The sequence below is a fragment of the Plecotus auritus genome, assembly GCF_963455305.1.
Source record: "Plecotus auritus genome assembly, chromosome: 10".
In the NCBI taxonomy this organism is placed as follows: Eukaryota; Metazoa; Chordata; class Mammalia; order Chiroptera; family Vespertilionidae; genus Plecotus; species Plecotus auritus.
Window position 1 is genome coordinate 5,285,502 of NC_137785.1, and position 12,812 is coordinate 5,298,313.

Consider the following 12,812-nt stretch of genomic DNA (forward strand, 5'->3'; position numbering starts at 1 on the left):
CTACTTCCCTTGCTGTGAGGCCACTGATGAGGAACCAGTGACGTATCACTTGGGGACTGGACCTTGACACACCCCATTCTTGCCTTTGTTCCCCAGGCTCTGTGGGGTTTACGTCGTGTGCACACTGGGGACCATGTGAGGAAGCACCCCGACCCAGGACCTGCCTGCCCTTCTGGGCCTCGGTGAGCTCTGGGGAAAGGAAGAGGGGGGTTAACCGCTCGGTACCCATCACTGGGCTGACGGGTCGGTGAAGGGACGGGAGAAAACGTGCATGTGTGGAGTCTCAGGAAAGAGAAAGGCATTCCCATGGTCACACAGACTCTGTGAGAGGCAGGAGCTGGTGCTTCCTTCTGCTCTGCCCTGCGCCCTGCGCCCTCAGGTACTGGGACCGGGGTCACCCTCTGGATTGGGGTTGGACAGGAGGTGGAGGCAGAGCGTGGGGGGTCTGCTGAGACTCAGATCTGGTCCTGAAGGTCCCGGAACCTGCTGTGTCCTCAGCCATCCTTCAGGGAGAGCAGAGTGAGGCTGATGAAGAAACAGGGACCTGTCACCTGGAGCCCAGGCCCTGTCACATCCGTTCATCTGCTTGTGCTGCTCAGCTCTGTGGACTTGATCCGTCATCATTGCCACTGGGGACCATGGCAGACAGCACCACAACCTTGACCTTCATTGTCCTCCTGGGCCTTGGTGAGTTTGTGGGGAAAGGAGGAGGGATGGGGCCCCTCCCCTCCCAGGTCCTGACCTTGCAAGACCCCAGGACTCAGGAGGCTCAGTGGGGACAGGACTTATGGGGAGGAGACGTGCTCAGCCCCAGGTCTGCCCCCAGAGCTCAGGGGCCCAGACCAGGCCTGGAGCTCCTGTGTGCGGCTGGGGACGGTTCTCACAGGGACTCTCTTCCAGGGCTGTGTCAGGGCCCGTGGGACCAGGTACAGGCAGGTGAGTCTCTCTTCCCGCACCTCCCCACCCCCTGCCGACCCCCCCCCCCCCCAACACCGCTCTCCCGTAACCTCCTGTTTCAGCACAGTCACCCTCTGGGCAGCTGAGGAGACACAGGGTTTGGAATAATGGTGACCAATCTGGGAGGGGCCTGGGAGTGACAGCTGGGGAAAGCGGGGAGAAGGAAGCCCCTGACATGTCAGGTCTGATTCCTTTCCAGGAGTCGTCCCCAAACCCTCCATCTGGGCTGACCCAGGCCCCATCGTCACCGAGGGCAGCCCCGTGACCATCTGGTGTCAGGGGTCTCTGCAGGCTAGTGCCTACTGTCTGTATAAAGAGAGGGGCTCTGAGCCCTGGGAAACAAGGATCCCACAGAACTCCAGCAACAAGGCCGGTTTCCTCATTGAAGCCATGACCCCATCCCACGCAGGGCTGTACCAGTGTGCATATTACAGCACTGGGGACATACTCTCAGAGCGGAGTGACCCCCTGCTCCTGGTGGTGACAGGTAAGGGAGACACCGGGTTCCCTCCCCACTGTGGGCTCCAGGTCACAGGCAGAGGGAGTAAAGTGTGGCCTCAAGGGGACCCCACCCCTAACAGAACACACCTGGGACAGGAGGGTGACGGTCCCTTTAACACAGACCCTTTCTCCTCCCTCAGGACTGGGCAGAGCACCCGCCCTCTCAGCCCAGCCAGGCCCTGTGGTGGCCTCAGGAGGGAACGTGTCCCTCTCCTGCAGCTCAGGGCTCACATCGGGCCCTTTCCATCTGCTGAAGGAGGGAGGGACTGACCCGCCCGGACACATGGAATCAGAACCCATGATCCATCCTTGGAGGAGGAGGACCAAGGCTATCTTTCCTCTGGGCCCAGTGAGCCCCTCCCATGGGGGGACCTACAGATGCTATGGTTCTCACAGCTTCAACCCCAACGTATGGACACAGCCCAGTGACCCTCTGCACATCGAGGTCACAGGTGAGGGACAGACCCAGGTGCAACTCCATCTGTTTCCTGGGCCCAAAATGACGGTGCTGTGTGTCCATTGGGGCCCTGGACTCATGGGATCAGTGACACTGGCCTCTTGGGGACAGACCCACAGGCGGAAGGCTCACGGAGGGACATGGGAGACCTCTCCCTGCGGCCCAGTGGGCGATGTGGGGTGTCCCCTGGTGCCACTGTCCCCTCCTCCCAGGTGTGCACAGGGAGCCCGCCCTCTCGGCCCAGCCAGGCGCACTGGTGCTGCCTGGACACAGCCTGACCCTCAAGTGCCATGCGGAGGGCGGCTTTGACAGATTCGCGCTGACCAAGGACGAGGGGTTCACACCCCCCCAGCGCCTCGATGGGCAGAGCAGCCCCGACTTCCCCCTGGGCCATGTAAACCGCACCCACGGGGGCCGGTACAGATGCTACACTGGACACCACCTCTCCTCGGCGTGGTCGGCCCCCAGCGCCCCCCTGGACATCCTGGTGGCAGGTGAGGAGCCAGCCCTGCCCCTGTGCTGAGGCTCTGCTCAGGGCTCTGGGCCCAGGGTCACCGGGGTGTGATGGGGCCCAGGAGAGGATCCTGGAGCAGAGGCTGAGCTGGGCAGAGGTCTAGGGGAGTGAGTGAGAAAGGGGGTGAGGTCATTGAGATATAAGACACCCCCCAGGGGGACTGAGAGGAGCTAACAGGGGTCACAGACAGAGTCTCTGGAGAAGGACAAGGTCCCTCAGCTCAGGGTCAAGGGCATGAGGGGAGGGTGGATCTCTGTACACCACAACCTTCCTCTCCCCAGGAATGTACAGGAAACCCTCCCTCTCAGCCCAGCCGGGACCCTCAGTGCCCAGGGGAGTGAACGTGACCCTGCAGTGTGGGGCTGAGATCTGGTTGGACACCTTCCACCTGCACAGGGAGGGGTTGCTGGACCCTCCCCAGCACCTCAGTCTGCAGGACACGTCTGCACCCTCTCAGGCCAACTTCACCCTCAGTCCTGTGAACTCAGGCCACCAGGGAACCTACAGGTGCTATGGCTCCAACAGCACCTCCCCCTACCTGCTGTCCCAGCCCAGCGACCCCCTGGAGTTGGTGGTCTCAGGTGAGGAGCCCTGACCCTGTCCTTCCTGTGCGCAGTCAGCTCAGGGCCCTGTCCCTAGCAGTGTGGGTGACAGTAATAAACAAGGAGCTGGAGGAGGTTCCACAGAACAGGGTATAGTCCACGAGAGAGTAGAGACAGGACATCCCACACCTGAAGCCCATTTCTGAACCTCAGCAGACATGAAGGAGAGGGAGGGCTAGTGAGATGTGAGTGAAATGAGCAGGAATGTGATTAGACTGAGCAGAGAACACAGACCCCACCTCCACCTCCACTCACCTCCTGATGTCTTCATCTCAGAATCTGGGTCCCTGGGTCCCAGCCCCCACTGGACACTCCCCTGTAGAGAGAAGCATCCTGCCTGTGGGCACCACACTGCACGGCCCCCTGTGCTCACCTGGAGGCCTCCAGGCCCCAAGTGCTCACCTGAGAATGTGGAGGGACCCTGCCGGCCTCCTGGGGACTTGGGGCCTCCTGCCCAGACTCTGTGCCTTCACCTCTGCTCAGGGTTTCTGTGCACACAGGTCTATTATGGCTCCTTTTAGAGAACCTTCAGGCCATACTTCCGTCTATAAGCTCACAATTTAGCTTACATTATATGGAGTCCAGATTGAAAGATTAATATTCTATTCCTATTTTCATTGGGAGTAGATTAAATTCAGATCTTTATTATGGAGAACAACTTCTTGTTTATATAAAGTCTTATCACGCACATTTTCAAATGAGCTTTATGAATGCGCTTCAGAAGCACTTTGACAGCTATTTGTAAAATTGAGTAAATGCACAGCCCACTTAGAGAATTGCACCTCTAACACTGTAATTGGTGAGTAAGCGGTTTGATTCCGGTAGATTTTCTAAATGGTAGTAAGTACACTGAGGAAAGCTATTGTTTGGACATACTTATATCATGACCTGTTAGCCTCCTGAAGCTTCTCTCCCTGTGGACTGTTTTTCAGTTGATCCCTCTGATATAAAGTTATAATACTCACCAGTCAAAGGAAATGTCACTTCTTTATTCCCGATGGCATACCTATTTTTCTCCCTCCACATCCATAGGATGGAATGACAGACCAAAATGGGCCACAGCTTCTCCTCCGGAAAACAGCTTAATTCACACCCAACATTATGTCAAGGCAAATCCACTTACAATTTTGCATTTTATATTGAAAGCACTATGGCCGCTTTGTTCCAATCCGTTCTTCGGTCTCATTGGGGTTTACTAGGAATGCTCTCTTTTCCTGACAGATGCTCATCCCCCCATCATTATCTTTTCCCTGACCTTTAACCACATGACACACATTACAAAGGCTTCTTGGTGTCACCCATTTGGATATTAACCCAACTAAGGGACGCTGATCGTCCCTGTGCATTTTCTCAATTGTGGAGCTGACATTGAGAGTTATTGCATGGATCACTGTAACGAGGAGGGGGGTCAATAAATTTGTTTAAATCGTGGGTTTTATATCAAAATAGGGGAACAGAGTGACATGATTTCCTACTTTGGGTACTCACTAATTATTGTAATTAACAGAATTTTTCTCTGTGACTTAAAGTTTGAGCCAGAAGTGTGGACTTCCTAGGTTATGACCTTTGTTGTACTTTGAGATTGAAAAAAAACTCACACCATTAGCATCCATATCCCCACATTTTTCATTGGGTAAATAATCTACCACTGTAGGTATTCATTTGTATAATTGTATAACAAATGAGTTAAATCCTAGCTGGTTTGGCTTAGTGGATAGAGTGCTAGGGTCCCAGGACTGAAGGGTCCCAGGTTCCATTTTAGCTAAGAGCACATGCCCGGGTTGCAGGCTCAGTCACCATTAGGGGGTGTGCAGGAGGCAGCCAATCAATGATTCTCTCTCATCATTGATGTTTCTATCTCTCTCTCCCTCTCCCTTCCTCCCTGAAATCTATAAAAATATATTTAATAAATAAATAAATGAGTTAATAGAAGAATCAATAGATGAACAATGCCAGGTGGGGATGAAAATGCAGACCTCAGAGAGGAGGGACCTGGGTGGGGTGGGATGAAGGAGACCCAGCCCAGACTTTCATCCCTTTGTGCTCCTGAGATTCAGGAGCCCCTGACCCCACACCCTCCTCCATGGACCCTGGTCCCCAGCTATTGAGAATGTGGGATCTCTCAGCTGTAGGGGAATAAGCTCATGGGGTCTTGAGTCTCAGGCTGAACCACAGAACACACAGCTCTTAGTTATTTCTGAATTTTGATCATATCTTCTCTCATTCTCAGTTCTTGGGCACAGCTCTGACAAGGAATCTCTGAATAGGTGCTGAGTTCAGATGTCACTGGGACGCTGAAGTGAAGGGGAGGTGGGAGCCCAGGAAAGACACTAGAATCCTGGAGGTTTGGGTCTGCCCTGATCTCTGAGACTTTTTTACCTACCACTCCTGTTTTCCCATCCCCAAGACTACACAGTGGAGAATCTCATCCGGATGGGCGTGGCTGGCTTGGTCCTGGTGCTGCTCGGGGTGCTGCTATTTCAGGCTCGAAATGACACCAGAAGGATCCACGATGCAGCCAGGATGTGAACCCAGAGGCAACAATGCACCGTTCAGACTGGGGGAGCCTTGGAGCCCATCTGATGACCCCAGGAGGTGCTGAAAGAGAATGTGGACCATAATTGCGGACACTGTCTGCTGGGAACGTACAGGGGTGAAGACATGGTAGGCGAGGTTTGGGTGCAGGAGAACATGGGCCATGTCCCTGTAGAGGACGCCTCCTCCATCCGCCCGGGGTGCTCTCCCTCCCCCCCTGTCCTCGGTGACTCTTCTTCACTGCTTCCTGTTCTCACCCTGTGATGTGAGGGTCCGTCCCACATGGCTGGTTTGGATTCACATCTATACACCCCTTCATGCTGGGCCACATCCATCCCCAAGAACAAAAAAACATGGTATCTTCATAACCCTGGGATTGTTTTTTATTGTATTTCATTTTTACTTTTTTAACTATGTTTTTATTGATTTTAGAGAGAGACGAAAGGAGAGGGATAGACAATGGAAACTCTGAGGAGAAAAAAAACATCAGCTGCCTCCTGCACTGCCCCTTTGGAGGATGGAACCCGCCACGCAGGCATGTGCCCTGACCGGGATTTGAACCAGTGACCTCCTGACTCATAGGTTGATGTTCAACCACTGAGCCTCACTTACTGGGCTGTAGGATTATTTTTAAACCAAGAAGAACTAAGTAAAAAGAAAAAAAGTCCTGACATCTACTCCACGTGGTCCAGCCCATTGCACATCTCCGCCCTCCTACCATGTCCATGCGGCTTCCTCTTCTTGTCCTTACCTGGGACCTGCTGTTCACCTGGATTCCAATGCTGGTTCTCAGTGCTGGTAGCTCTGTAGTTTCATTGTGATTTTACTGTGGTCATGGGGGGATTTCAGTACTTCCTTTATTTCCTCTGCTCTCTTGAGCAAAAGTCGTAATATCTCGATAAAAAGTAATTTTGAATTCTTGGCATCATTTTATTTAAGTACTACATAACTTTTGTTTTAAGTAGCTTTTTAAAAATATTCCAGACCAGTTTTAAATCGATTCAGATTTACTTGTTTTATACATGTGCATCAGTCAGTTTGGAGGTCATGCATGCATTTCCAATAGGAATCGTTCCCACCATTGTTAATATTGGTGAACGGGTCTGTGGGCCAATCACTAGCTGCAACAACATCGGTTGCACCTGGAGCGATAGGATCACGGTGCCTCAGGGTTTCTACCAAAGGGTCACTGCTGATGCCGGCTGCGTGAAAGGCTCAACACCACACATCGTCACAGGGTCATGAGGAGACTGCCTGAGAGAGCTGTGCAATCTTTGAAATGATCACCTTAAAACAGATCCATTTCCCCAAATGGATCGTCCTTGAAAGGATCACTGCCAACAAAAAAATCAAACTGGAAACAATCCAAGTCTGGATCTGCACCTGGATCTGCCAGTGACCTTGATTCTACAATTGATGGGTCTTCTTTAGAGTGTCTGTCGCTATTAAATCCAGAACAAATTTTTCCTTGGCACCTGCTGTCACCACGCCACTCCCATCAGCCCCCACTCTATTCTCACCAGTCCCCAAACCATCCCTTTACCCACCACTCCACTCCATTCCCCTCAGTCCCCACTCCATTCCCTTCATTCTCCCCTCCATTCCCATCAGTCCCCACTCCATTCCCATCATTCTCCCCTCCATTCCCATCAGCCATCACTCCATTCCCATCATTCTCCCCTCCATTCCCATCATTCCCCCTCCATTCCCATCAGCCATCACTCCATTCCCATCAGCCATCACTCCATTTCCATCAGTCGCACCAGGAAGTAGCATGTCATGAGCACATCTTGCTCAGACTCCAGGCTGCTCGGCCTCTGGTGCTCATGCAGGTTGGCTGTTTCTCTGCTGCCTGTGCTGAGGTTGCAATAAGCTGGACCACCATTGACAAGGATGCTTGGGGCTGCTGCTCCAAACTCTTTTCTTAAAAAATGTACCTTTATTGTTGAAAGTATTACAGATGTCCCCCTTTTCTCCCCACTGACTCCTTCCACCCCCACAGGTCCCCTTCCCAGGCCTTTACCACACTATTGTCTGTGTCCATGGGCTGTGTATATTTGCATATGTGCATTCTAGTGGCCCGGTGAAGGAAATTCGTGCATGGGGTGGGGGGGTGTCCCTCAACCGGGCCTGCACCCTCTCCAATCTGGGACCCCTCGAAGGATGCCCTACTGCCAATTTACAGGGATCGGGCCTAAACCGGCAGTCGGACATCCCTCTTGCAATCTGGGACTGATGGCTCCTAACCGCTCACCTGCCTGCCTGTCTGCCTGATTACCCCTAACCACTCTGCCTGCCGGCCTGCTCGCCCCCAACTGCACCCCCCACCAGCCTGATCACCCCCAACTGCCCCCCTGCTGACCTGCTCGCCCCCACCAGCCCTCCGCACTGGCCTGCTCACCCCCAACTGCCCCCTGCTGGCCTACTCACTCCAAACTGCCCCCCCCCAGCAGTCCTGATCACCTACAAATGACCCCCACTGATGGCCTGCTCACGCCCAACTGGCCCTTCTGCTGGTCTGCTTACCCCAACAGCCCTGCCCCCCATCAGCCTGATCACCCACAACTGCTGTCCCATCCTGGCCTGATCACCCACAACTGACCTCCCCTCTTGGTCTCTAACGGCCTCTACCTGGGCCCCGCCACCCTGGCTTTGTCCAGAAGAACATCCAGAAGGTCCCCAGAAAGGTCTCCCAGTCTAATTAGCATATTACCCTTTTATTAGTATAGATAACTTCCCTGGTGAATCTCTCACAATCCATCCACTCACTACAGGCTTCCCTCTGAGATTTTTCAGCCTGCTCTATGCCTCTATGTCTCTGGATCTATTTTATTCATCAGTTTATTTTGTTCATTAGGTTCTATATGAGTGAGATCATGTGATACTGATCTCTCTCTAACTGGCTTATTTGCCTCCAAGTCCCTCCATGCTTTCTCAATACACTCAAGGTTCTTTAATGCTGTCTCAAAGGGCAAGAGATCCTTCTATTTTACAGCTGCATAGTATTCCATGGTGTAAATGTACCACAGCTATTTTCTATCCATTCACCTACTAAAGGGCACTTGGGCTGTTTCCAGATCCTAGTAAATAGTGCTGCTATGTACAAACAGGTATATATGTTCTTTTGGATTAGTGTTTAGGGTTCCTTGCAATATATTCCTAGAAGTGGGATCACTGAGTCAAATGGCAGTTCCATTTTTAATTTTTTCAGGAAACTCCATACTGTTTTCCACAGTGGTTGCACCACTGTGCATTCCCACCAGCCATGTACTAGGACTCCCTATTCTCCACAGCCTTACCTTTTCTTTGTTGATTTGTTAATGGTAGGCATTCTGACAGGTGAGGTGATACCGCATTTTCATTTGAATTTGCATCTCTCTGAGGATCGGTGACTGCACCAATTTCATTGATTACTAGGGGTTTCCAGCTCTTTCATTCCCATCTGTTTCATTTGCATTGAACGGATTTCCTGCTGTGAACCTTGCAGGTACCCCTGAGGAGGTCTCACCTGGTCCTTCCCTGACTCCACACTCTCCTCCAATCCTGCTGTTCCTTGTGGTAGGCCACTCCACTCTTCCCTATAGTTGGGCCAGCTCTTCCTCAGAAGTGCAGATCTGCGACTCTTGACTAGTTCCTTCAGCTTTCAGTGATGTGACCAGCTGGGCCTCCTCAGTGCACTTCCCTCCGACCCCCTGAGTTGCTCCTGCAGCAGAGCTTCCTGCTCATCCAGCCCATTAAGGAGACCCGGTCCTTACTGTTTGTGGGACTGGAGTCTTTGAAGATTAGCATTTGCCCTTTGAAGTTCATCCTGAAGACCCGGGCCCACACTATTCTCTGTTGAAGAGTATATCTTTCCCCCAGCTGGAGGAGCCCAGTTGATGGAGCATTATCCTGTGCAGTGAAAGGCTGCTGATTCAACTCCAGGTCAGGACACACACCTGGGCTGTGGGTTCAATCCCTGGTCAGGGTACGTGCAGAAGGCAACTGATCAATGCTTCCCTTTCACATCCATGTTGCTCTGTCTCCTTCTCTCCTCCCTCTCTCTAAGCATGTCCTCGGGTGAGAATTAATGTTAAATAGAGTATCTTCTTTCTCCTTAAGGTCCTCTTGCACATTATCTTTTCCCTCTTTAGGTCAATGGTATCATTGTTAAGGGCATCTGGCTCCTTAATAGCAGAGAAATCTGTAGCAGGACTGGATCCTATGATGCTCTTTGGTAAGCTGGCCCTTTCTGCTGGTGACAGCATCTCAGGAAAAAAAATGTGAGGAGGATCAATGCCCTTCATTAACTTCTGATTGACTGAGTGAAAAGCCAAGGAAAACATGTCCTTTGAAAGCTTCCCATGGAGTCACATAACACCCAAAGATAGGCATAGCAGGTAGAAGCTAAACCTGTCTCCAGGAAGATCGCACAAACTTCCCTTCCAGACACAAACTCATCCATGTCCTTATCAGTGTCCAGGAAGATGCCATCCTCTTTAGCTTTTCTGCAGGGCATACCACCCACGCTTTCCTCTTAGCAGGTGGCACAAGGCTGGAGGCCAGGACATGGGCCCAGGGGCTTTCTCCAATGTGCCCTTCTCCAAGCACGTGGCACCTGCAGACTCATCTCCATCAGCATCGCACCAGGGACAATACCACTCAGCTCCCAAACACTTCCAAGGGCAGCCACAGGCAGATTCGAGGTGAGCGACGCTGGTTTCCCTTTATCATAGACAGAAATCCATGTACAGGGCTTAAAATGATCAAACATGGCACCATGTCAGCCCACTGGAAGCCAATGCAGAGGTCCTTCCCTCCAGCAAGGGACTATGGGTGTGGTGAACTGTTGGTGGAGGAACATCCACGTTAAAGTTGCTCAGAAACACCTGCAATGCATTCTGGGTACATACACAAGGCACAGAGCGACGTACAATTGCCTTTGCTCAGGACACCTTTGCCTTCTGGGTCAGCAAAATCCCAAACCTGTCCAAGTGTCAGATCTGGGGGCCTGATCTGTTCAGGAAAGCAGCAGCAGCAGCAGCAGCAGCCAACACCCTCAGGGATGGCCCGCACCACCCTGGCTGTAGCATTTTTCACATGAAGGGGTCCCACTTGATGACTGTGTCAGGGAGAGCTGGGTCAGCACAGCCATGGTGCCCCCATCCTGCAGGGGAGGGGACAGAAGGACAAGTAGGCAGGGGCGGGGAGGAAGGGGTGGGTACAGGGGAAGCAAGCCCTTCCCTCCCATTACCCCTGGGATTTCTCTTTCACGTCCATTCCTATTGGACGCTCCCCTCCCACATTCCTGCTTCTCCACAGAGAGTCCCTCCCTAGGCTGTGCTGATGTTCAGGATACAAAGAGGTGGAGAGTGGGATCAGCCCTGGCCCATGGTGTCCTCTCTCCCTAAGTTAGCATCTGACTGTGATGTGCCAAGCAGGGCCCACGCCAAAGGTGAGCCTCACACTCGCACCAGGACAGATGCCCATGCTCACTGGAATGCACTGAATCTGTCTCACACGCTCAAGGAGACGTTGTTCAGTGCTGACCATAGGCTGGGTCTGTGGGTAGAGAGACCCCAGTACCCATATCCAAAGCACGTGGTGGGGGCAACACTGCTCCAACTTTCACCCTGAGTCCAGATCCCCTCCCTGTGTGTGGCCACCCTGGGTCCCTCTCCTGTCCACACAGAGGTGGGAAACTCCACGCTGATGACTGCTGGCTGCACCCGGGCACAGTACCCACTCAACTCGCGCAGTGGTTGTCTATTCTGCTTCCCTCTCCATCTGGAAAACTTCCACTTCTCTTCTTGGGCATTGAGGATGGCCACATGTTTCAGAAACAGTGTGCACAGCCTTTCTCAGCATCAGGAGCAGATGGGGATTTGTACGTGGGTACAGCAATCATCCAATTCCTGCAGAGTTCTGAACAACCCCGCTCAGGGCTCACCTCACAGGCTTAGTCAGATGGCTACAAACCAGGATGGCTCCCTCCAGGTCCCCCGGCACCGACCCCACAACCACTCTAAGCTTAGAGTTGGGATCTTGACGAAGTGCTGCATGAGAGATAACTGAGACTCAAGAGATTGTACATTGAGGGTGAAGGTCACACACCTAATGGACAATGGAGGACTATTTACATAAGAATCAGCCCAGCCAGCATGGCTCTGGGGTTGTGCATCGATCTATGTATGAACCAGAAGGTTGAGGCTCAATTCTCGGTCAGGGCACATGCCCAGGTTGTGGGGCGTGCAGGAGGCAGCCGGTCAGTGATTCTCCCTCATCATGGATGTTTCTGTCTCTCTCTCCCTCTCCCTTCATCGCTAAAATAAAAATATATATAAATTTTTAATAATAAATAAATAAATAATCCATTTTGTTCCCCAAATCGGAGCAATAACACACTTATTGCCACTGACTGTGAGACAGGATCCCGGGATAAGGAGGAGAGATCGTCCTGAGGAACAAGGCACTGAGGGGAGGAGGGACTCAGAGTGTGTTCCCGCCCTGATGGCGTGGATGCTGTTGCAAGAAAGGGGAGTTGACCAGGGGCTGTGATAGGAAGGGAACCACAGTCTGGGGCCAGAGGGGGAGACCTGTTTCCTTCCCTTATTGCCCTGCATTTCCCTCTGTGCTCACTGTCACAGGGACAGCGCCCTGAGCTGCACAGGGAGAGGGTGAGCGTGTCCCTGCTGATCTGAGCGCTGCAGGCCACAGGGACCCACGTCTTCCTGAAGCGTCTCCAGGGCCCGGGTGGCACTGTCCATGGTGAGGACCCCAGGGAGGTGCTGATGGACGGGCTGAGGAGGAAGGAGGCCCCGTGGGGGAGGCTCTGACAGGGTCACCTACCTGCAAGGGGCAGTTCAGGAGGCTCCGGGTCTATTTCCTGATCCATCATGGAAATGAGAGCTAACATCTGGGAGACACAGTTCCCCTTCCTGTGGGGCGGCTGAGGTGACAACCCGGAGACAAGGAGGGCCGGCCTCCCAGTGGCCACACCTGTGTGGGACCGTTTTGATGGCACCTTGGTCTCCTCCATCTGCACAGCCAGGAACCGAGGGAGGAGACCCCATGACCCCCACCCTCAGGGCCACGCTCTGCCCTGGTGTGACGTGAGGATTTATTTTCCAAGACGGCCTCTGGAAGGAATAGCATACCTGAATCATCGTTGAAGTATTAAAAATTTCATCTGAGAAGTGAAATCATCGCACCTAATTAATTCCAGGCCCACCCAGTATGCAGCGAGGTCTTCCGAACAATCCCGGGA

The 12,812-nt window shown here is 52.8% G+C and overlaps 1 protein-coding gene across 1 annotated transcript in view; it reads left to right on the plus strand.

The window, feature by feature from the left end:
• Positions 1–12,812, plus strand: part of LOC308235316 (immunoglobulin superfamily member 1-like) — a gene marked incomplete at its 3' end in the record, with an annotated part of 87,242 nt that overhangs the window by 25,698 nt on the left and 48,732 nt on the right. The window contains exons 17-22 of the mRNA XM_080644074.1: positions 600–687; positions 901–936; positions 1,157–1,444; positions 1,599–1,910; positions 2,128–2,409; positions 2,711–3,010. Coding sequence (XP_080500200.1) covers positions 600–687; positions 901–936; positions 1,157–1,444; positions 1,599–1,910; positions 2,128–2,409; positions 2,711–3,010 — 1,306 coding nt within the window. The remainder of the gene's footprint in view (positions 1–599; positions 688–900; positions 937–1,156; positions 1,445–1,598; positions 1,911–2,127; positions 2,410–2,710; positions 3,011–12,812) is intronic.